This window comes from Sander vitreus, chromosome 16 (assembly GCF_031162955.1).
Source record: "Sander vitreus isolate 19-12246 chromosome 16, sanVit1, whole genome shotgun sequence".
Classification (NCBI taxonomy): domain Eukaryota; kingdom Metazoa; phylum Chordata; class Actinopteri; order Perciformes; family Percidae; genus Sander; species Sander vitreus.
In genome coordinates, this window is record NC_135870.1 from 16219391 (window position 1) to 16242282 (window position 22892).

Below are 22892 nucleotides of genomic sequence, written 5' to 3' on the forward strand. Positions count from 1 at the left end.
TTAAACACATTGCAGAGTATTGCCTGACATTTGGTTTACAGACAGTAGTTAAAATTGGAGTGAAGCAAAGTAAACAAACTATTCAATTTTAAAGTGATAATAGAGCAACTTAGGGCTGAGCTCAAAGAGGATGTGTGTGTGTGTGTGTGTGTGTGTGTGTGTGTGTGTGGTATACCAGGATCTGGTTGTCCTGTCTGGTGAGGGTAACTATGCGACTCTCCACTGAGCCTTCCTTATTGGCCTGTTTGATGCTGATGTCGATCACCTCTGGGAAGTCACAGTACGTTTGTAGCTCCAGGAGACACAAGAAGAATACAAAATAGTGGTTTACATTTGTATTTGATGAAGAAGCGTGCACACAAATGCACTCTTGTTGTTATTGGCAATTTTAACCAACTGCTAGAGCTCCATCTATTGGTAGAAAAACAGCCATGCATGACATCACACTGTGGCAGACTGGTGTACAAATGTATTACCACGGCAACATGAACCCATCTCCTGGTCCTCACCTCCTCTGCTCCCTCTTCCTCTTTCCCTTTAGACCACTGGATGCCCGTGTTGCCCATGACTACGATGGTAACCTCGCGTGCGGAGAGGTCAGTGACTTGAAAGCGCTGAGAGTAGAGGGAGGGTAGCAGCATCTCCAGGTTCATCAGGTATTTGAGCTTGAGGTTACACACCGTGGCCTTGCATTCACTGAACTGCTGGATGAACTTCTTGAAACGATAGCGGATCCTCTTCCGCGTCAAGATGTTATATTCCTGGATGCGGCTTTGCATGCATCTCGGCAGGAAGGATTTGTAGCTAAAAGCGGGGAGGGGAGCGGGAAGGAATCGTTAGGTGAAGGTGGAGTTGAGAATGACAAAAAGAATGATGAACAACTAGCAGGGAAGACACAGAGAGAAAAAAATAAATCAATCATATTAAGAGAAATTACAGGATAGTTTTTTTTGTGATCATTTTTTTTTATTTTTTTTATTTTTTATTAGCACCTTCAGACATACAAAACAATCTCCACAATATGTGACAGATAACGTCAGATGGCGCACAGAACAAAGAAACACAAATTGAACAAGAACAAAGACCCTCACCCACCCTCCAACTCAAGGTAAACAAAACAAACAAACAAACAAACAGAAACCACACCTTGCCTAAACACCTCTAGTTCTTGTGGGGCTGAGGTCATTAAGTCTGATATTTGTGCTGCTGAGCTTTCCCATAGGCTGATAGTTGATCTGGCTTTGTTAATCCTTGCTGTAGAGAGCTCAAGCATAACTTTGTCCAGAAAATACGCCAACCACTGTTTTATACAAAGCGAGTGAGGGGGGAGCCAGCACTGAGCTATCATTTTCTTGGTTGCAGTTGAGCCGGGTAGCAGATTTTCTTCTGTCTCCCAAGCAGGTGTAATTTAGAGTCGTCATTAAGTAACAAAACAATCGGGTCAGTAGGGATTCGACATCCTATCACATCAGATATTATTGATGATGTTTTATTCCAAAACTCATGCACCTGTTCCCACTCCCAGACCATGTGCAGGAAAGTTCCAGTTTGTTCAGGTTGACAGAAAGTACAATAGGGAGTGGGAATGACTTTAGAGACGTATCTCTTCTGAGGAGTCCAATATGTCCTATGTTGAAGTGGATATACTGGTGATTTGGGTTTTTGGAACAGTGGGAAATGTTGTCCCAAACTGTCTCCCAATTAATTGCGTTCCCCTCAGGGCTCAGCTCTCGTTCCCATTTCTTTACTATTGAGAGTTCTCCTTTGTATACTTTGATCAGTTTAGCATAAATCCCAGACACTAATCCTCTCACAGGAAAATCAACAAACCATTTAATGATTGGGTGCGCCTCAAGACTGTTTCACCATGGCACTCCATAACATTTTAGGGCTGATCTTAAGCGCAGATAAAAGTAGAAGGATGTCCTAGGGACCTCAAAACTAGCTCTCAGGTCTTCAAAACTCAACATACCTTTCTCATTGAATAGCTGGTCTAAAGTATAAATACCTCTGTCACTCCACTGCTTACACGCAAAGGGTTTGTTACCATATATTAAGTGTGTATTGGACCATCTTGGGGAGCTCAAATGCCACTTATTGGTGTAGCGCAGGTGCTCCTCCACCTGTTTAAAGTTGGTCAATGTGTTGGTGATAATAGGGCCATAGGCTAGCATACACGTTTTTGGACACACACCTGCAAAGACAAGGTCTTGCAGTCTTAGACTTCCAGTGAGGTTCTATTTCTCTCCATGGAACTGTAGATGAGGGGTCCATCCACACTCTGGGGCCCGTAGCTGAAAGGCTTTGTGGTACACTTTAAGGTTAGGGAGGGCCAAGCCTCCCATGTTTGTGGTACGTTGCAGGGTAGAGTATTTTAGCCTAGGTTGTTTATTATTCCAAATATACTGCTGAATTAATGTATCAAGTTTCTTCCAGAAATGTATTGGTGGGGGTAAGGGGATCATTGTACTTAAGAAATTCACATGAGGAACTATGTTCATTTTAACTACAGCAATCCTGGACCGTAGTGATGCCGGCAACGCAGACCAATTGGCCAGATCCCTTTGAACACTACTTAATATAGTTTCATAGTTGTCCTGGACAACTCGCTGTAGCGATGTGTGTATGGTGATGCCCAAATATGTAATTTTGGTTTGGGTTGGTATTGTAACACTAATGGTGGATGTCACATGCCTGTTGTTCAATAAAAGAAGATTAGATTTATTCCAGTTTATTTTATAGGATAGTTTATATTTTGAAGTGTGGACACAGTGCATTAGTATTGTAAAGATCAGATATTAACTGAAACATTATCTCATACAAAGAGATAATTCATTCAGATGCATGAACACACATAATGAAACTATCTTGATGCTCACTGTGTCCTGAGGGGCCTGTCACACTGCTCTGAAATTGTTATTCTTAAGCTGTACCACATGCACACCAGCATAACAGCAAGCATTTCACATTATTTCGATAAGAGAGTGTGCAGCATGTATATGAGACTAACACGTTTTGGTTATCGGAACATTGTCGTATAAATTAAACGGGCTCACAGTATTACTCTCTTCTAGTAGAGTGATGATTCTTCCAGGTTACCCTTCATTTCCACATTACTGGGGATTTTGCTTACCCCTGCTTTAGATTGCATAATGTATGAATAACATGATATCACATTTAGTCGTTCATTTCTACCTGGTATAATTGTAGATGTCCACAGGTGACTGATTACTCCCTTTGGCGAGCCTCATCATGTCCAGCACCGCCATGCCCAGACACTCCTCCTGGGCCTCGTGGCTCACCGGAATATGAAACCAGCCACTTAGAAAGTCACTACGGCTCTGGAGGAGGAACACATGAGGCAAACTGTATTGGATGATATCATCTCCATGAAGGAAAGAAGTAGAAGAATATTGGCATACTTCACATGTCAAATTCGATCTATCAACCAAATTAACAGAAATCAGACAGATTATAATCTCTGTATGGCACATGGAAATATGTTACAATAAAAAATAAAAAAAAGTGTATTTTAAAGAGGAAACTTTTATTCAATATTTCTCCAATACATAAGTATCAGACACACTGTAGGTTAATCTGTTGACACACAGCTCATGTTGTCAATGTGACAGTGGAGATAAAAAACAAAGCTGCATATGTCAAGTTCACACAAGCATGTGGGGAAGAAAATAAAAAGCAGCAACTATTTAAAAAACAAACACACACTCACACATGCATGCACAAACACAGGCAGAGTAATGAGAACCCTGACATACCCTTGTTCCCCATTTGCTGTTGTTAAAACACTCATACTACCGCACTTCCTGTTTTCTGAACTTACACAATGGCTGACATGACACACAGACTGTCAGTCAGAGAGAGAGGGAAGCAAGCAAGCATTTTTATCTCCGAACCCCACCAAACATTTCTGTTTATCGTTATATAAAAAAGAAAAGAAGGAAAGAGAATGAGTAGGATTGAGGTGAAGGAGAGGACATCTTGAAGATGCTGACCCTTTAGTTTGCACCAGGTTTAAGGAAAACCTGTAGATGATCCAGACTTAGAATATACTCAATTTTTTTTAAATCACAAATACAAAGAAATAGAATAAATGTATGCTACAAATTACCCTATACAGAAGAAAATAGACAATAAAATAATGACATGAGGTGCAAGTCATGAAGACTAACCTGAAAAAAATGGTATGCCATGACACAATCATCCATCACAGGGCTCTCCGTCCCCTTGGACACACCATAGCGATGGGCATACAATGAATTTCCGCTGTTATACCAGCCAGGAAAATAGTATCTGGACAGAAAACGAGGCCAGAGAAGTTCCAGTAAGAAAATGATTCCAAACATAAAACAAACACATACAAAGTCTGAAACAGATTAATAAGAAAATGAAAAAAAACATACTTAAAAGTAGGGCTGTCAGTATTATCTTTTTTTTTTTTTTTTTTAAATCGCATTAATCGCATGCCGCCATTTATTAATTTATTTTACACTTCACTCAGCTTTGCGTCGTGCCTAACAGGCTACTATTTTGACCCTTTGCCACACTTCCTCATAACACATCCTGCTGCTGCAGGCTGCAGACATGATGGAAAAAGACAACAGCAACACAATTCTGAATGGTGCTTTTAATTTTCCAAAACTCCCGGATGGGTCGAAAGCCATATGCACATTGTGTAAAGCCGAATTAAAATATCACCGGAGCACGTTAATATGTACTTAAAAACTGTTGCAATGCAAAATAATAGAATTTTAATCATGTGACGAAACATGCGATTAATCGCAATTAACTATAGAAATTCAGCGATTAATCAAGATTAAAAAAAATTTATCATTTGACAGCCCTACTAAAAAGATCTACCTGATTCTGAAGTGCAGGCTCTCACTGGCTGGCTGTTGCAGTTTAAAGATGTGATTAGGAGGGAACCATATCCGGTCACTTTCCCTCATCAGGCCAAACAAGTTGCAGTACACTGGAGCAATCCCTGGAAAGGGAGAGAAAACAATCATCAACAATAAAGCACAGATGGTTTTATTCTGGAACTGGGACAGTGAGTAGCATCATATATGTAATTCAAATTAAGGAAGCCAACTGACGCAAACATTTTTATGATACTCAAGTTTGAAAGCCTGTTACTTACGTTACTTATTAGCTGCCAATAAAGAACGACAACTGGCCAATATGTAGACATACACACGTCATGCATATACTGTGTGTTTACACACACACACACACCTTGTGTTGTGGTAGCAATGTAGCTTGAAAGCAACTGTGTTTTTACAATGACACCGGATGACAACTTGGTAGTGTATTTCAGTGGAGTTGGCATAATGGAAAATAGCAATTAGGTTCCCTGCTTCCCTGCTGCTCAAAGTGCCCAAAAAACATAAATGTTCACATACAAACTGAAGTTCCCATGAACAGTTTGACTGTCTGCCATGAGTTTTGTTTTAAATGGATTGCTGTCCAATTGAATCCAAGATTGCTTCAGGATATTGTTTTTGTTACCATAACTCCTCAACATCTTTGTGCTGTGCTGTGTGCACTCTGACACAGGCAGCAATCAAGTTTTGTTGTTGTTGTTACTTTTGGAGATTAGAGATTGGGTGGTCAAGCACAATCTTAATACTGCAATGTATTATCAATGGTCTGGGATTTCTTGTCATGTTGTGGTGTTGGCATTTTAACCAAGTTCTCAACCATATTTAAAGTCTGGACCCCCTGTGAGACCTGACTGCCCCCCATTTAATGTGTTGTTGCAGTAAGGTGTTTTATCAGTCAGGCCAAGTGGCACATTAGCAGACAAAAAGTTTTCTCATACAGCAGGAAGCACTCACAAGAATGAAGCAATGGTATGAGGGTGTGTGAGAGGAAGTATGTTCAACCACAACAGGGGAAGTGAAGTCAAACTACTAACAAGATTGATCTATAAGCAAGTCCTACCTTGTATTATTTATTACAGTATTACATAATAAAGTAAGCAATGCACTGCAGAGTAAGTTACTGTACGTTATACAACTTGACAAGATGCGTCATACCATTTTATTCAGATATTCAGAGGTTGGACACCTTAATGTGTGAGGATGAAAAAAGATAGAACTTCTCCTGCTATCAAAGTCTGATCATCTTATATCAGGTCTAACTTCTGGAAAGGGGAATATGTTGGACTTCATCTTGCGATGTGACATCCCGACCTATCTATTTGCATTAGCAATTCAGATTTCTTTTTCTACCATTGCACTGCAAACTATACATATAACTATACCTCTTATACGAAAGCACAAACTTTAGTGTAAAGATTAACCAGATAGACAAAGCACATACCTCGCATGATTGACTGTAGTTAAAACATGAAAGGGAGACTGTATGACAGATATAGAGATGGTAGAAGTAAATTCTGAAAAACAGAGAAACAAGAGTACAAAGGAAGTTGAAAATAAAAAAATAAAACTAAGGAGATATAGAACAAGTGGAAGGCTAAAAGAAGAGAGAAAGAGAGAGAGGTTGTTTCTTATCGCCTCAAGAGGGAAGGGAGCAAGAGAGTGTGGCAGAGAGAGATACTGTAGAGCTAAGGCGAAGAGGAAAACAGACACAACAGTTGACAACTTCCTGATTTGTATTTGCTAGAAAGAGAAAGAGAAAAGCCAGTAGTTCTGTTTTCACAAAATAAACACTGGATTGGCTCTGATAGCAGAACAGTCCAACTCAATTCCTTTACTTTTCATACATTTCCTGGTAAAGTTGGATGATTTTTAAGCCCTGAAGAAGCCATGGAAATAAACAACAAATGCTCTTAAACTTTGGTCAAGCAGTCCATTTGATTATTTACTTTCTTATTATCTGGATGACAAGTTAATCAAAACCAAGCAGATCATAGCTCAGAGCCTTAAACTGCACTGCCACTAGATGGCTACAGGATGGTTGGCTCAATGAATTTCTACAACAAGCTTTTCTATAGTTAAACAGGCAAATTAAAGATTAAAAACAGCAAAACATGTCCTAATAAGGTGTTGGGCCAGCAGTGTCAATGCTTCTTGCCTTTTCAAGTCACTGAACTCTAGTAAAGGGATAAACAACATTCTTTTAAAAAAAATCCCCTCATTTGCTGTGGAGAGGCAATTACATATTCAAGCTTTTTTTCCCACAAGACAGTAAAGGCTCAGTTGAAAAAAACACATCTTCCCATTTGTGTTTTGGCTGTGGGAAATATGCTTTGTGCGTGTTTGCTTGACTGACACATATTTCATCCTAACTAGTTTTGGCTAAAGGTACAGTCATATTACACTTAACTACAAATATTCGCTCCGTTTCCCATTCACTTTTATTGAAGCCCGTATGACGAACTAATTCAAGCATGCATTTCCTTCTTATATTATATTGCTAATATTTATTTATATATATATATATATATGGAAATGTAGTGTGTGCGTTACACTATGTCCATTTATAGTCCAGTCTATGATCTATACAGACAAATGCTTTAATGCAACATTTCTTTTATAAGCTGTTGCAGAAAAACGATGCCTTTCTGTTGCTGCCTACTTTTACACGTATTTATGATTCAATTTAATGCTTTACAATAGTGTCACTACATGTTCAGCAGAGCAAAAATGCCTGAGGAATGTGCCTTTCATTTCCAATGTCTGTGTATAATGAAAAATAAATTGCATAGAAGCATAATACTTGTGTTTTATCCTAACCCACTTAAAGTTAGAGTGGTTTCTCAGCGAGGTGTACAACACAAACAAAAGCAGAACTTCACAAGGTTTCACAAACAACCAGATATGTGGCAATAACAACAAAGACATCATCTAACCAGTGAACTGTTCAAGGTTTTTCGAACATGGCACTGAGAATTTTTTAATTGTTCAAATCATACATGGTTAATCAACACCCTATTAAACAGAATAAAATAATAAATGTTCACACCACTATATTTACATTGTTCTTTTTTACACTCTGTTTTCTACAATATAGTTGATGTTTGTTTTTCATCATGTGAAGTCCGTATTAAACTGATGTTAAAGAAAATTGCTAAACAAATACACTTAATATGAGTAAACTAAACTGTGTGTGTGGGCTGACATCAGAACTGAAATCCTCTTGTGACTCACCACATGCTTTCGCTGCACTGATGCACAGTTCCTCTGCTACGTACTCCCCAGGTGGAAACGTGAGCGTACTTTCTGAACCGTTTTCGAAACCAGCCCCTCCTCCATCCTTCCCCAGATAGTAAAGGTGGACAGTGAGGCAGGTGACATCCGTGTCCTGCTTGGGGTCGAGTCCAGTGGCTGGGTCGAGGTCAGGGAGGAAGCCATTAAGATGTGCCGTGGGGCCGGAGATGGGTGGCTCCATGTCTGTCAGCAGAATACAGGCCATGTGCTGCTTGAAACAAACCACCTGTCAGTGGACAAAAGAAAAAGACAGAAACACAGGTAAGAATGAGACTTAGTAGACCAGAGGTGTCAAACTCATTTTCACTAAGGGCCACACTGGAAACTAAGAATCACATCAAGGGCCCGACATGTTTAGTTTATTCACATGCTTTTATTTCATCGAAAAGTCAAGGATCTTTTACTGTATTACTGCGTGTCTCATATAGCCTTCTCACTTACAGTTTGGTCCACATAAAGCCCCAAAAAAGTAACTTAGCCATCAAAGAAAAAAGCGACAAAAAAATGTCGAAAAAAGCGACAAAGAAATGTCAAAAAAGCGACAAAAACATTGGAAAAAAAACGCCAGAAAAGGCCCCAAAAACATCGGAAAAATTGGCAAAAACGTCGGAAAAAGGCACCAAAAGTGTCTGCAAAAGTGACAAAAAATTCAGAAAAAGCGACAAAACATTGAAAAAGCTAAAAAAAACTAGGCGGGCCAAAATTTATTGTGAACCTAAATTGATATGCGGGCCGCATAAAAATCTGTGAGGGGCCGGATTTGGTCCGCGGGCCTTGAGTTTGACACGTGTAGTAGACGAATGAGCTTCTGAGATTTGAAGGTGCTTACACATTAACAAGACTAAGAGTCTGCGACCACACTAGTCGCTCTGTGAAGTTGTTCTTAGCCACCGCGATTAGGGGTGTGCAACAAAATCGATTCACATTCGTATCGCGATTCAAGCTCTACAGATTTTTTTTTTTTTTTTTTTTTAAATTGTGTCTACGGCAATCACATGGGAAAAGTAACTGCATTTACATACTGTGAATCGTTTTTTTAAATTGAGAATCGTTTTTTAATCAAAATCAATTAGGAATCCAATCTTGAGCCTAAAAATATTGAATCGAATCGTGACATTTTCTGAATCGCGCACCCCTAACCGTGATGCTTTGAGTTAATGCTAATGACAAGGGTAATATACCTATGTTTAGCAGATTCAATGTTTACTACAGTTTTTTATCACTTTCATCAAAGTCAGAAGTATACATACACTTCCTTAGTATTTGGTAGAATTGCCCCGAAACTGTTTCACTTGGGCCAAACGTTTTGGGTATCCTTCCACAAGCTTTCTACAATAGTTTGCTGGAATTTTGGCCCACTCCTCTTGACAGAACTGGTGTAACTGGGTCAGGTTTGTAGGCCTTCTTGCTCGCACTCGCCTTTTCAGTGCCGCCCACAAATGTTCTATGGGATTGAGATCAGGGCTTTGTGATGGCCACTCCAATACCTTGACTTTGTTGTCCTTAAGCCACTTTGTAACTCATTTGGAGGTATGCTTGGGGTCATTGTCCATTTGGAAGACCCATTTGCGCCCAAGCTTTAACTTCCTGGCTGATGTCTTCAGATGTTGCTTTAATATATCCACAAAATTTTCTTTTCTCATGATGCCATCTATTTTGTGAAGTGCACCAGTCCCTTCTGCAGCAAAGCAGCCCCACAACGTTATACTACCACCCCCATACTTCACAGTTGGGATGGTGTTCTGTTTTGGGAGGCTTCAAAGCTTCGCCCTTTTTCCTCCAAATATACCGTTTATCATTATGGCCGAACAGTTCAATTTTTGTTTCGTCAGACCACAGGACATGTCTCCAGAAATTAAGATTTTTGTCCCCATGTGCAGTTGCAAACTGTAGTCTGGCTTTTTTATGGTGGTTTTGAAGTATTGGCTTTCTTCTCCCAGAGTAACCTTTTAGCTCATGGTGGTACAGGACTCGTTTTACTGTGGATAATGACACTGTCTTACCAGTTTCAGCTAGCATCTTCACAAGGTCTTTTGCTGTTGTCCTGGGATTGATTCGCACATTTTGCACCAAAAAAACGTACTCAGAATCCGTCTCCTTCCTGAGCGGTATGATGGTTGTACATTCCCATGTTTTTTATACTTGCGTATTATTGTCTGAACAGATGAACGTGGGACCTTCAGGCATCTGGAAATTGCACCTAAGGATGAGGTCCACAATTCTTTTCCTGATGTCTTGGTTGATTTCTCTTGATTTTCCCATGATGTCAAAGAAAGAGGCTCTGTGTTTGAGGTGTGCCTTTATATGCATCCACAGGTGTGCCACCAATTAACTCAAATGGAATCAATCAGAAGCTTCTTAAGCTCAGAATGGAATCATCTGGAGTTTTCTTTTTGTTTAAAGACACAATAAACTTAGTGTATGTATACTTCTGACTTTGATGAAAGTGATAAATAAAATACATAGAAATTCTCCCTCGCTCGATTCTGACATTTAACAAATGCAAAAAATATGTTAAAATGTATTGATCTAAAACAGAAAAAGTTTACTCTGATTTAATGTATGACAGTAAAGAAATAAAAGTTTTTGTGTTTTTTCTCTGAAGTGTATGTAAATATCTGGCTCTTTTAGAAGACCTCTATTCGCCGGTACAACAGTGCGTAATGTGCGTTTATTTAAATATAGGTACACCATGTAGGCCTAAGAGATTGCAATATCTCTATACACCTGTATATTACTATTAAGACTATAGCATACGTCAAGGATGTATAAATTAAATAAACTTCAGCTGGAGTCCGATTTACCACGGCAACACTGTTGACTGCATCAGTGATCTCTTTCCATTCCGCATTCTTTCTACAGCCTTTAATAGCTGTTTTCAGGCTGCCAAATAGTACACACGTTAGTGCAAATGAACCTGAGATATCAGGGTTTCAATCTCCACCTCTGAAAAGTGCCGCTTCTTAGCCGGATCACATCTCACTATGTCGTAAATTGTAGTGGCGAGGCCTCAAAACAGAGAATATAATGGGGTGTGATATTTAAATTACGATCGTTTCCAGCCGCTGCATTTATCATTTACCATTCTTACGCTCTGATTGGTGCGATACGAACGTTTAATGGATCACACATGAAGCCTGTCATAAGAGGATTTCTGCGCTCCTATCTGCACTGGTTTCTACGTTAGGTTGATAAATGAGGGCCACAAAGTACACCTGAGGCAGATGGGAATGTCAATCAACAAATCCATTAGCAAGTTAAGCCATTATCAGTCACAGAAAATGAGAATTGTATCCTTTATGGTCTTGTAGAAGATAGTGTTAGTGGACAAAATGTTCATCACACCCCCTACCGGCACCGTCAGACACCGCCTACCAAGAGTCTGGGTCTGTCCGAGGTTTCTTCCCGAAAGGGAGTTTTTCCTCGCCACTGTCGCAATAGCTACCGCTAATGCTTGCTCTTGAGGGAATTATTGTAATTGTTGGGGCTTTGTAAATTATAGAGTGTGGTCTAGTCCTACTCTATCTGTAAAGTGTCTCGAGATAACTCTTGTTATGATTTGATACTATAAATAAAACTGAATTGAAAAAGCCGTCTTCGTCTTATCTATGATAGATTTCTTCTTGTCTGACAAAGAGTCTGAGAAAGCATATTATTTGAATCAGAGGGTCTGAAAACAAAAATAGTTTTTTGCTTTTCATGTTTGATAGAACAATTTTCAAGTAGCTGAAATATCTTGATATGTCACACTTGCGATGTTAACTTTAATGTTCAGAATACGATTAAAATTGATACTTTAAACTCCTCAGTCACCGTAAAATGACTTGTTTGAAAGTCAATGTTATGCCATTCAAAGAGCCAGGTTAAACCATTTATAATCAAATTAAAGGATACAATTTGGTCTCTTAATCCCAATATTTTACTCTATCACTTTCGGAGTATCTGTCTTTTTGTGTTTTCTCTCAATACTAAAATAAGGGTTCCTTAAACCAATTACATTAAGTGAAAAAGTTTAAAGTTAAGTTTAAATATCATTACAAGGCAAGCTCAAATGCACCCCAAAGGGAAATAGAAAAAGATGTCTTCCAAAGAATGCAGCCTGGAAGTAGAGGCTGAAATAAAGATGTTCAGCCACAGCAGGGATACACTGAAAAGACTTTGCTATAAATTAGTTATTTAAGACGTGGAGAAGACCTTGCCTATGCTCCCAAGTGGAGGTAAGGGCATTTTTAGTCAGCGTTGTAGTGTGGATCTTGGCTGAGGCAGCATTGCTTGCAGAGGTCTCAATTAAAACGGAGAATAAAGTAATTGATATTCACCACGTTTAAATATAAAGTGTAAAGCTTGGAAAGAACAGCACATTTATTCCTGGTCTGTTCACTCTAATTTACACTTAACCCTAAAATGTTTAACAGTGGCTGATTCAGATGTCTGAGATGCTATTGTATCTCTCTCTATAACCATAAACTGTTAGCTGACACGAGATTAGAATTACTTATCGTCAATAATATTTATGGTTACATATGAGAAGAACACAGCACAGCAGTGCTGCATGTTCTGCGCTGTTGATAACGCCCCTTGGAAATCTAAAAAATGAACTGAAAGGGTCCAGACTAATACACATTTGTGAATACACATTTGTGAATTAGTCTGGCTATGGCTACATTATTATCATTACAAAATATAACGTAAATGACTAATAATTGGTAATAATGTTAAGATCCTGTCCGTCAAAATGCTACGCAACCTCTGTCTCCCAAATTGGCTCGTACCGGCAGCTGTACACTGTCTGACCCTGAGCCAGTCTATAATAGTAAAACAAGGGCTTTGCATCAAACACCACAACACCAAACAGCAAGCCCTCAGCAGGTGAGGCATAACATTATTGATGCTACATAGTTGGAGACCTTTGAAATACATGAGGGAGGTCAGCATATGTTTAAGAATACAGGAAAACACTGCTCTTTAACTCTCTGTTAGTGTGTTTACACACCCAAAATGTTTATCATGTAGCAGACAGGCAGAGTTAGACCAGTTCCTTGTGCGTCTTATCTAGGCCTTGCTGGTTCAGGTCTGAGCTATCAGTTCAGACACATTTTGCCCTTATTGGCTGCTCTGCTTCCATGCTGGTCACTAATGGCAACTCTTTCATCAGCTTTTGGATATTTTTCACTTAGCAACTAACTGCTGGACTTCCTTTAAAGTTTGGATCAAGTACAATGGTGCTCTTCCATGAGCACCACTGTTGCCCTATATTTTCTTGTTGCTGAGACATCCATTACAACCTTAGTGACTTTGAGATATTTAGATAGGTCCTTAACTGCAACCCAAGGGTTCTCTTCACCTTCTTAAACCTTCCTTTGCCATCTTGCCTTATCTGGCATTCTCTGAAAGCACATGTGAATGAGGCATAGTTCCCGTCAGCTTGAGAAGAGATAAATGTCAATAATCAATATTTTTCATGTGTTTTCTACTGCACAAGGTACAAACAACTAAGCACTAACTTCAATTTCAACTCATTGATGAAAAACATCTGACCTGTAGTAGTTTTTTAGAGGACATCTGTGAAGGTGTTAACATACTATTTCCTATTTAGATTTTTAATATTAAGATAATAAATATGCCATTTCGGAAAACAGATTGGAAGATCAGACCAGATTTAATAGATAAATTGTGCATACATGTAGAATTTATTTCAACAAAGAAACAGAGTTGCTGATTGTTAAAACAGTGGAAAGACAGATTTGGTGAGTTCCCGTTTGAATGAAGTGTGTTTTATGATGAGTCAACAAGGTGATTAATCTTGTTTTTGTTTGTGAGACAAACAAATTGAATTCAAAAAGGTGTACGGTTGTATTTTTCTGTTTAGTAGTAAGAATAATTCCTTCCTTAACATTTTAGAGTTTATTTTGTTAACTAAAAAGCCAAACAGAGCTAAGCAAAGTCGCCACTTGTGTGCAATGCATCCTGGTACAGTATGTAGGCACAACTGCCTGTTTTTAATACATAATTCATTCACCAAATGATTACTCTAGAAAATATCAGATTAATCTATAAGACAGCGCCTATAAAAGTTATTAATAAGAGACTAACAATGTTACTAACTGTTACTAACAGTTACTAACAATGGAGGCTAACATGGAGACTGAAGAAGCTTTAGGTTTCCAAAGCTGAGATGGAAGAAAGACATCTCCCAACTGCTGCCTGGGTGCTTTACCGGTCACAGCTTTATGACGGAGTGGTAGAGTGCAAGAAAGGTTTAATGGTATAATGAAACTTGCATTAAGTTTTTTTAACATTATACTAAACATGTTGGGTTCACATCCCACACATCAGCATAAACACATCATCCAATGACTTCATCTAATTCTTCATCTAATATGAAGCCCAGTGCAGGCAACATCTAGTTGTGGGGGAAATCTGCTCATTGTCCTTGTGCCAATAAAAATTCCAGTTCCAGATGTACAAAGCTGAGAAAGACAAACACATAGCAACTAAGCTATAACTGCTAAAAAAAGTGCAATTACTTATTTAACTAGAAGGGCACTCGGAGAGCTCAGACCTCCATGGCTATCGCAACAAAAGTGAAACATAATTTGTGTATTTATGTAGGAAAAAACTCCTCAAAATACATTTTACATATTTAGGTTTATACACACACACATATATATATATATATATATATATATATATATATATATATATATATATATATACACACATATATACATATATATATATACATATATATATATATATATATATATATATATATATATATATATATATATATATATGAAATGTGAACACACAGCACCACAAATATAGCCTGGTTGACACCAGACCCTTCTCAGTTGTAACTGAGAGTGGGTCTGGGGAAGGCATCAACGGGTTGCTGCGCTTCAGTGGCCGTCATGTTGAATGTAAACAAAAAGCTGCTTGCCGTCGCTGCGCTATCGTCATCGTGTAAAGCACGCCTCAATGGTTGTGATTGGTGCCTCGATTTGGAAAAATTGGAAATGGGCTTGAATGGGCTCTTGGCCAGACGGACTTGCAGACCTAGGGCTGCACGTTATGGCCAAAATGATAATCACGATTATTTTGATCAATATATTGATCACGATTAATTATCACGATTATTTGTTGATTTTAACCAAACCAAAACAAATGTTATTGTCATTGTCATGTTGACTTTATTCTCGACATTTCAACTTTATTCTCGAAATGCAAAAATAAATAAAAAATCTTCCTCCTTCCTTTCTTCTTTTTCCCTGTCGTACCAGGAGGAGCCCCGTCCAAAGGAAGCAGAGATCGAGGGCGAGACAAAAATAATCGTTGGTTGCAGCTCTAAAGTTCATACCCAGACAGCAAGCCAACATTGAATAAATATTGATTTTCCATCTGAGTCATCATTATGGTTGATATTGAAATTTCAATGCAAAATAAATGTTGAATCACCATTACCATATCGATGAAACCTGATGTTATTAATGTTGATGGCAACAACATTGGAACAACATTGATCTATAGTTATCTTCATGATTGATTAAGCATTGATATTTGGTTTACCGGGCGATATTGCCAATGTGTTGAAAAGTCACTGATTTAGAGTTGACCGGGAAACGACCTGTTGTTGAAAAGCCATCGACATAGTTGATCGGGAAATATGATTGAAAATGCATTGATATTGACCGGGAAATATGATTGAAAATGCATTGATATTGACCAGGAAATATGATTGAAAATGCATTGATATTGACCAGGAAATATGATTGAAAATGCACTGATATATAGTTGACTGGGAAATATGATTGAAAAGCCATCGATTTTTGGTTGACCGTGATATCATCAGGTGGTAGTACCAACGTACTGCACCGGACACATCTCATTTCTGGACTCTTGGGACCCATACGATCAGGTAAGCTTGCTTAATATGTAATGTTAAATATGAATGAATTGTACCAAATCAAATACTGTTACTCATTAACATGATGTTAGCTAGCGTTAGCTAACATTAGCTAGAGTAAGCTAGCAGTAACTAGTCTTAGAATATGATACAGATGAAGTTGGAAATGTTTTGGCAAGGAAATGATTGGATATGACTGAATTTCCATTTGTAGTTGCATTATAGCTTTTGGATTTTGCTGAGGACAACTTTTAGAATTAGGTCATGTTAGCTAATGCTAGCTAATGCTAGTCTTAGCATAAAAATCTATTTTGAACTGATGTTTGGCAAGGACATGACAGTATTTGTTGCTCTAAGGGTGTTGTAATGTTTGTAGAGAGAAAAATGCCAGGCGGAGAGGGAAGTAAGCAAGTAAAAAGGTAACCTGTGTGTGTGTGTGTGTGTGTGTGTGTGTGTGTGTGTGTGTGTGTGTGTGTGTGTGTGTTGGGAAGTGTGTTAGGGGGGGGAGGCCTCAGAAATTTTCCTTATGAAAAGGTGTTACTGCAAGCTGATCCTTTTCACCTCCCTTATTATTACAAACATCATTAGAAACTCCACATCCAGTAAAGAGACCCACAGTTTAAGTGACCATCTGTAGCTGAAAGTTATACAATGCTAGCACTAAACAGAACACTCAAGCACTAAACAATTAATCTTGTGCGTGCGTGCCTGAACTTCTATGGTCGCACTATGTTGGTTGTTTTTGTGCTTGTGCAAATGTTTTATGTGCTGGCTCTTGCTATGTTAAAAGGACAGAGGCACTGTGTTTAAAATATATTTTAAAAAACTGCATTATGGAAAAGATTTTGGTAAAAGGGATCCTTTAAAAAATACCTCCTAGTTCAAAAAAACATACTGCAAAAGTAATGCAGATGGCCTAGCCAACAATGTAAACAGTAGGTTACTGACTGCCAATGTTTTGGCAACGTTTTTCAGTCACCCATGATGAAGTCAGTTAGGCTTCCTAAAGCAGAATACTTCAAAAACTAAATGACTCAAGGCTCTGGGAAACACATCTTTTGGGTTCAGATGGAAGTGCAAGTCACTCTAAGATCAAGTACTCCTAGATTGCATTGATTATTATCTTGGTGTAAAATGTGACAAGGAACAATGTGCAGCTTTGCTGTTGCTGTTCCATTTTAAACTGAAAAACTCCCATTACAGCAGCTGACAGTGCAGTTATTTGTATGTAACCTGAATTAAACTAGCAAGCATACTGTACTTTCCCCATACTGACTAGCTATGGCTGTCACTGATGTTCTTCCAGTAAAGACCTAAACAAAAAATGCTAAATCAGCTGTGCTTTGACAAGTAGCTTAATGAATCAACACTGCCTACTAACAGTTAAAACATCATGTAAAAAACAGTAACAGATGTAGGCTACCTAAATTTACACAACAGTACACTATTTACAGCATGTATATCCCTAAATAGAGCCTTGCAGTGATAAATGTTGAGTTACTGTATCTGCTCCTGGCCCAGCAGTCCCCTAAAATGGTAGGCATATAGTCTACAGTCAATTTAACACTCAAATTAGTAGGCTACTGTACCGTTGGAGCCTCAAAAAGCCATCAACACTCTAACATTATTATTAAAACCCTCACAAAGGCAGGACTTATTACAAGGCTGTTGTATTAGAATACTATTACATTACTTTACCACTTACTCTGCGTGTTGTCTTCTGGTGTGCTGCTGTGGTTGCTTGAGTTTTCCAAAATCAACACAGCTCTGTCTGTCTGTCCAAACGTTACACAGTCAACCGGGGTGAGCTCGCGGCGTTAGCTAGCTAAGGAAGCCACAGACCAAACGGTTTACGTAAGTTGTCAACCAAAGTACCGTTGCTTCATTATTTGCCCCGTTAACTGCAATTCCGTTGGTCTTCACATCTTGTCCTGTTCTCATGTTACGCTTCGCACCGAGTCACTTCGTAACCTCTAACCGAGCTCATTATTGTTTGCCCGACATGACGTTTGAGTTTAGGTGGAAAAGGCAACTGTCAAGGTACTACTAGCCTGACTCACTCTCCTCATATGAGTCGATGATAGTAGTCTACACTGTTAGATGATGATGGTGAGGGCGGAGCGCCCCTCTAAACCAAACGGTTTAGCCTGCTTTCTGGCCCGCTGGGTGACTCGGGTTTTTCCGTATTTGACACGGAAGCACTTTCTTTTTAATAGTAGAATTCCCTTTAGTTAATCTCAGAGCTGAATAAGTCAAAAGTCAAAGCAAGTATTGGAATGTAAATTGTAACTAGGTAGCCTACATTTACTCTCATACTGTAGGCTACTTGGGTACAATCTTAAGGTACTTTACTTGATTACTTCCATGTTATGCTACTTAGTTCTACTCCACTACATTTGTTAGGCTAAGTACCTTTTTTGACAGTTCGACTTTCAGGGTATGATTTTTACATAGGCCCACACAATATGTAATGAGATAACACCACCAGCATCATTAAAAAGTATTTTCAGAAGACTATAGAACAATAACGCAATGATAAAATATATCACTTAACGGGAGCCGTTCTGCATAATGAGTAGCCTAATTTTTATAGCTACAATTTGCTGATAATAGTTTCATAATTTAACTTGAGTAACAATTTTGAAAACAGGACAAAAGTCTATTTGTGCATATACTTCCGCCCACACGGTGTATTTCTGATATATTGGTACGAAAGACACAATATTTAGCCGCATGTGACAGTTAAATACATAATCCCTTGAAGTCAAGTAAACAAAAAAACTGTAGCCTATAACTGTTGATAGGTATAGCTCAATATAAACGTGAACAGGATATCTAAGTTACACTTTTTACAATACAGCAATAGGGTATAGGCTAAATATGGGGCAATTAAAAAATTTAAAAAAAAATACGTTTTTAAAAACAAAATTATTAGTCCTACATTTTTTTATTTACCTATTCCAAAGTTTAAACAAACAATTTGCACACTAGTTTGAGTGAAGGAGTTATTGTAGTGAGCGTTATCACCATGCGTTTATTCGGCTACTGAATTGCATTATCTCCATTTAGGCTATAGGTTTACACAAAATGTGATATCAGGACCACTCGGTGCCTGTGTAGAAACCCTGGTGAAATAGAGGCACTAAAGGCGTTAATTAGTTCACGAGCTCCTGCGCAACACACACACACACACACACACACACACACACACACACACACACACACACACACACACACACACACACACACACACACACACACACACACACACACACACACACACACACACACACACACACACACACACACACACACACACACACTTCTGTCTAAATGTAAGATCCTCAGCAGAAAGCCGGAGGAAGTCGGGATGACCGTTGCTTCACCGCAAGATACATCTCATTCTTCTGCATGTGTAACACATTAACGTTTATTTCTGTCAGTAATTGTTGTAACTGTCAGACATCAGGCTAATAGAGACTCGCTGTTCTCTCTGAGTTAATTGTGGTTTTCAAACCGCTGGATCCATCATCACGGATGAGCCTGCAGTAAAAGGTGAGGCTGCATCATCACGTCAGTGCGTGTGGTCTCTCTAGCTGCTATTTTACTGACTGTGGTGCATAGGATTTGCTTAATTGCAGACCAGAACTACAAATCATGCTAGATTGTGGGAATTGTGATTTTCTAAATCAGTGGGCTTTATACAGTATAGTTGCACCAGGAGTGCCAAAACTTTAATCACACTTAAATTTCGAAAATGTACTTACACTGGCCCACGACCTATTTGAAAAGACAGTTTAATGATGCAGCTCAAAGCTTTTCTGTATTCAACCTCTAAAAAACGGTGAACCAAATATCCTTTCAAATCCACAGACCAGCATGTCAAGCTCCTCTGACACCCTACAGTTTTTTTTCCCCACCCACGGTGACTCCATCCTGAGCAAAATCAATACTCTAAGAGAGGAGCAACGCTTCTGTGATATCACGCTCCTCCTTGGGGGTCCGCAAAGCACCACTGTCCAGCAGCCTCTCCACTTCCACGGTCACAGAGCAGTGCTCGCAGCGTCCTCAGACTTCCTACGTGACCAATTCCTGCTCCACGAAGGCCGGGCTGAGCTCAGCTTGGGTGTAGTTTCCAGTGTGGAGATTGGCAGGAGACTTCTCCTGTCCTGCTACACCGGGCTCTTAGAGGTGCAATATAATCTACTGCTTCTCTAAACTCCTTACAGTAAAAACAGAGTGGAATATCCAGAATATAACTATACTCCCAAATCTAGAAATAAAGAACAAACATATTGTTACAACAACAACAATAGAGTAGGTGTTATGAACGTTTAAGATGACTGAGATGACTTTACTCACTGGTTGTAGTTCTGTTTTTGTGTGTTTAAAGTGCACAAGTGGAAGTTAGACTTGAATCTTGTACTGTTAGTTTTTTTGTTCTCCTTTTTCCCTATTATCAATTTATTGGTGTCCCTTGTATATCTATTACTGTAGGTCCCTCTGAGAGAAGTGGTGAGCTACCTGACTGCCGCCAGTGCCCTCCAGATGAGTCAGGTGGTGGAGAAGTGTGCCCAGGCTGTCTCCCAGTGTCTCAGTCCCACACTGGCTTCCTTGAAACTGGAGAGACACTTAGAGAAGGAAATCCAGCAGCCTGACAGTGACTGTCCAAATACCAGCTTCAAAAATCAGGAGGAAATGGATGCAGCCCAGCCCAGCAACAGTATCCAGGAAGCAAGTTCCAAGGAAGGAGGGGCGGTTAGGATTCAGTCTAAGTCAAGGTTCAGCCAAGGAGTCAAGGTGGATGGTCAAGGACTAAGGGAGGTCAGAGATGATAGGATGATGGTGATAGCTAAAATCGAGTTATCTAAAGATGCAGAATCCTGTCTTGGTACCCTGGAGTCAGAGGAAGGTGAAGACATCCAACCTGTTCACACAAACAAGCCATCCTATCAAGTTGCCCTGAGATGTAAGCTACACCCTCCTGCAGCTGTACAAGATCAAATATCATCCACAACCAGAGAAGGTTCTGCTCAACACAAAGAATTGGGGGACAGTACCCAGAACCAAGACGAAGAAGCAGAGGAGGAGCAAGGAGAAGAGGAAGACATGTTATTGCTGGCAGCTCCACTGCAAGAATGTGGAGAGCTGATGGACTCCAATCTGTTTTGCCTCTCTGGAGCACATCTGCCAAAGAGTCATTGTTCTGGAGATGAGCTGACAGAAGATTCAGACAGCATATTGGTCCAGAGGCCGTACCTTTGCAGGAGGTGTGACAGAGTCTTCCAGCACCTGGAGAGCTATGTGGGTCACCTGAAGAAGCACAGAGAGTACTTGTGTTTGGTCTGTGGGAAAGGCTTTTCCCAGAGGAGTTACCTGACTCACCACATACGCGTCCACACTGGCGTCAAGCCTTTTCGATGCCCGCTGTGCCACAAGACATTTTCCCAGAATGCCACGCTGCAAGACCACCTCAATCTGCACACAGGGGATAAGCCCCATAAATGTAAATACTGTGCTTTGCACTTTGCACACAAGCCAAGTCTTAGGCGCCACCTGAAGGACATTCATGGTAAGAGTAGCCTGCAAAATATGCTTGAGGAGGCTGTGCACTGATGGACCATATAGATAAATAAGCAGTTTCTATATTACTTTGAGAATATGTCAAATATGGTATCAGAAAGCACATTAAGCTTCAATTAAAACATTTATTTTTTGTATTAAAAACATTTATTTTATTTCAGCAAAATCTCGAAGTGAAGATGATCTCACTTTCCACTACACCAGTGTCTCCCATCACACTGAGGGGGAATCACTGAGTTAATGCATCTGCACTGTAATATCTGGCTAATGGAAAATAGTAAGGATCCTTATGTGCCTTCTGTAGCGTTTATCTCTGCCGGTACAATACATTGAATTAAGACCTGTAGCATGCAATGTACACATTTCATTATGCTATATCATCTGCAATGACATGTATAGTAGTGAATGCAATCTCATATAGGGTGGAGTTGGGCATTGTTTCCAACACCTTTGAGAGGGCTCTTGCATTATATAGTGTGCACAGCCAACCAAATGTGTCTCTGTTCCCTCTATAACCAAAGATTATTCTGCTTTACCAAGAAGATAAGCCATTGATAACTATTTAAGCTATAAGAGAGAGAATGTTATAATACTAAACATTTAATAATAGTGAACAAGTGAACACTGCTGTAATTACTGCAATAAATTCAGGATAAAATAAATGATGTAAATGAATGTATTTTAAAATACTATTTCTTGGCTTGTTTGCTGATTTTTTGAATGGACTTTATACTGCATACTGCCTGTTATAAATAGAGGCTGGGGTCACAGACAGTCATTGCTTCACCATTTGACCCGTCTAAAATGTGCAGCTCGCTGAGCATTACGTTATAAGTGAGTGGGTTCTCCCGCATGGCTGAGAGAGTTTCCATGCTCTCTTGCTCCATTCTTTCCCTTCACATCTCTCTCTTTCTCCTTCTGCACACGCATGCACACGCATGCATGCACGCACACACACACACACACACACACACACTGTCTATTTGATCACAGGATGAGTTTACGATTGGTAAACTGCATCACTCTAGTAGAGGGAGGGGGTCATGTCACATAGATTAATAATAATAACTTTTATTTATATAGCGTCTTTCATGAAACCCAAGGACACTTTACAGAATTACAGTTAAGGGAGGTTGTAGGCTGTGGTGAACAGGTGGTGTTTCAGGAGTTTTTAAAAAATGTCCAGGGATGTAGCATTTTGAATACCTGCA

The 22892-nt window shown here is 39.3% G+C and overlaps 2 protein-coding genes across 4 annotated transcripts in view; one reads left to right on the forward strand and one right to left on the reverse strand.

Moving 5' to 3' along the window:
* Positions 1-18235, reverse strand: part of jak2a (Janus kinase 2a) — a 34377-nt gene extending 16142 nt beyond the window's left edge. Inside the window, exons 1-7 of one of the 3 annotated variants that reach the window (XM_078271019.1) lie at positions 17804-18235; positions 8133-8418; positions 4879-5002; positions 4191-4311; positions 3196-3341; positions 477-804; positions 176-292 (exon numbers count right to left, since the gene is read on the reverse strand). In XM_078271019.1, the coding sequence (XP_078127145.1) occupies positions 176-292; positions 477-804; positions 3196-3341; positions 4191-4311; positions 4879-5002; positions 8133-8397 (1101 nt within the window). In that variant the 5' untranslated portion in view covers positions 8398-8418; positions 17804-18235. Of the gene's footprint in view, positions 1-175; positions 293-476; positions 805-3195; positions 3342-4190; positions 4312-4878; positions 5003-6342; positions 6416-8132; positions 8419-17803 lie in introns of those variants that run through there. The other 2 variants (XM_078271020.1, XM_078271021.1) reach the window with 2 other exon arrangements.
* A 1681-nt stretch (positions 18236-19916) lies between these two features.
* Positions 19917-22258, forward strand: LOC144531093 (zinc finger and BTB domain-containing protein 6-like). The gene is made up of 2 exons (XM_078271025.1): positions 19917-20289; positions 20596-22258. The coding sequence occupies exons 1-2, from the start codon at positions 19978-19980 to the stop codon at positions 21712-21714; spliced, it is 1431 nt and encodes a 476-aa protein (XP_078127151.1). The 5' UTR covers positions 19917-19977; the 3' UTR covers positions 21715-22258.
* Positions 22259-22892: the final 634 nt, after the last annotated feature.